Below are 2,750 nucleotides of genomic sequence, written 5' to 3'. Positions count from 1 at the left end.
ATCGGTAGCTCCTTTCTCTCGTACACGAACGGAAGCGGCAACAATACAAACAATATCTAAAAATTTATCTTATCAACCTCGATAAATATAATAATTCAAAGTATGGAACCAGACCAACCAATCAAACTAATAAATATGGATTAAAAACAACAAATAAATAATCAGAAAAGTATACGGCTCCTGCTGCTCCATCCCCACACTTGAATGTTGCATTTGACTTCAAGGGGATCTTCTCTCTATCTTCCTTCAAAACTTAAAAAAACTTAAAAATAAAGAAAAACTACAAAAAACTACGTTAGTGACTCAAAGAAAAATAAAAATAAAATAGAATTAAAATAGGAAAGAATGTACAAACTCTACACTTGAGTATTCACTCAAGAACCATGTGTGACAATTCAACGCAACCGATCGAGAGGAGTTTCCTCCACCTCGATTGATTCATCCGGTCCTCCAAGATAATGCTTTAATCGATGACCATTCACTTTCCAGGACGTTCCATTATCTGGATTCTCCAACTCCACCACTCCATACGGGAAAACTTCTTTCACCAAGTACGGTCCCGTCCACTTTGATATCAACTTTCCTGCAAACAACTTCAAACGAGAATTAAATAACAATACCTTATCGCCTTTCTTGAACTGTTTTCCGCCTTTCAAACGCCGATCGTGTAACGCTTTCGTCTTTTCTTTAATGTTCAACGATCGAGAATATGCCGCGTCCCGAAGCTCTTCCAACTCATGAATCTGAAAATACCTTTTCCTTGCGGCCCCGGTAAGATCAACATTCACCGTCTTCAATGCCCAATAAGCACGATGCTCCAACTCTACCGGCAAATGACAAGACTTACCATACACAAGCATAAATGGTGTAGTACCCAACGGAGTCTTGTACGCGGTCCGAAATGCCCACAACGCATCATCTAACTTCTCCGACCAATCTTTCCGACTAACCCCAACCTTCTTCTCCAAAATCCTCTTCACCCCTCGATTTGCGTTCTCGACTTGACCATTCGTTTAAGGGTGATAAGCAGTAGAGGTACGATGAGTAACCCCATAACGAGCTAATGCCTTCACCATGACGGTATTACAAAAATGGGTGCCCCGATCACTAATAATAGCTCTCAGAGTACCGAAACGAGTAAACAACTTCTTAAAGAACCTCACAACAACTCGTGCATCATTTATGGCCAACGCTTGGGCTTCCACCCACTTCGACACATAATCAATCGCAATTAAGATATACTTATTACCACCCGACGTGGGAAACGGTCCCATGAAGTCGATGCCCCACACATCAAAGATTTCAGAATTTGTATTGGGTTTTGAGGCATCTCATTCTTGGATGAAATATTACCTGTTCTTTGGCATGCGTCACAAAGCTTCACAAACTCTTCAGCATCTTTAACAATTGTTGGCCAATAAAACCCACTATCAAGCACCTTCTGCGCGGTAGCATGCGCACCATGATGACTTCCAGTCAACCCCTCGTGAACATGCTTTAAGATATCCCAACCTTCCTCTTTTGTTACACATCTCCTCAAAATCGGATCACCACCAATCTTAAACAAGAATGGATCATCCCACACATACCTATTCACATCCCGAAAGAACTTCTTCTTTTGTTGCGTAGTCATACCCTCCAAAATAAAACCATTAGCCAAATAATTAGCAAAATCAGAGAACCATGGCATACCTTACTTTTCAGCCGCAACAAAATCGATCGACTCGTGAGGGAATGTATCTCCAATATCCTCCTCACGCAACTCTTCTCTCCTCGGGTCCTCTAACCGGGATAGATGATCGGCCGCTACGTTTTCCGCACCCCTTTTATCTTTAATCTCGATGTCAAACTCTGAAAGTAGAAGAATCCACCGTATAAGACGAGGCTTCGCGTCTTTCTTCTGAAAGAGAAAATGCAAGGCTGCATGATCGGTAAAAACGGTGGTCTTCGAAAGCACGAGATAGGAGCGGAACTTGTCAAATGTAAAAACAACAGCTAAAAGCTCCTTCTCGGTGGTGGTGTAGTTTTCTAGGACATCATTCAACGTCTTACTAGCATAATAGATGGGGTGAAAATGTTTATCTCGTCTTTGCCCCAAAACCGCTCCAACCGCATAATCACTAGCATCGCACATAAGCTCGAACGACAAACTCCAATCGGGAGAATAAAGAATAGGAGCACTTACGAGCTTCTCTTTCAAATATGTGAACGCCTTCAAACACTCATCATCAAATACGAATGGCACATCTTTCTCGAGGAGTCGGGTCATCGGGTGGGTATTTTGGAGAAATCTTTGATAAATCGCCGATAGAACCCCGCATGGCCCAAGAAACTCCTAATCGCCTTCACATTCGTCGGTGGAGGAAGTCTGCTTATAGTGTCAATCTTCGCTCGATCCACCTCAATATCATCTCTCGAGATCTTATGACCCAACACGATCCCTTCCGTCACCATAAAATGGCATTTCTCCCAATTCAACATCAACTTCGTTTCAAAGCACCTCTTCAACATCTTCTCCAGATTAGCCAAACAATGATCGAAAGAATTACCGTAAACCGAAAAATCGTCCATAAACACCTCCATGGACGTCTTTATCATATCTTGAAAAATGGCCACCATACAACGCTGAAAGGTAGCTGGAGCGTTACATAGTCCAAACGGCATGCGACGGTACGCAAACGTGCCATAGGGATATGTAACAGTCGTCTTCTCTTGGTCTTCCAGTGCAATGGGAATTTGAAAATAACTTG

The 2,750-nt window shown here is 42.3% G+C and overlaps 1 protein-coding gene across 1 annotated transcript; it reads right to left on the bottom strand.

Moving 5' to 3' along the window:
* Positions 1–395: 395 nt before the first annotated feature.
* LOC143622525 (uncharacterized) lies at positions 396–1,274 on the bottom strand. Its single transcript, XM_077093644.1, has 2 exons — positions 1,130–1,274; positions 396–823 (listed from the first exon to the last, which is right to left on the bottom strand). Exons 1-2 carry the CDS (start codon positions 1,272–1,274, stop codon positions 396–398), a joined length of 573 nt encoding a protein of 190 aa, XP_076949759.1.
* Positions 1,275–2,750: the final 1,476 nt, after the last annotated feature.

This window comes from Bidens hawaiensis, unplaced genomic scaffold, assembly GCF_021521415.1.
Source record: "Bidens hawaiensis isolate Kalapana, Puna unplaced genomic scaffold, B.hawaiensis_p1.1 tig00003182_1, whole genome shotgun sequence".
Lineage (NCBI taxonomy): Eukaryota > Viridiplantae > Streptophyta > Magnoliopsida > Asterales > Asteraceae > Bidens > Bidens hawaiensis.
The sequence above is the reverse complement of the archived record's forward strand: the minus strand, read 5'-3'. Positions and strand labels throughout refer to the sequence as shown.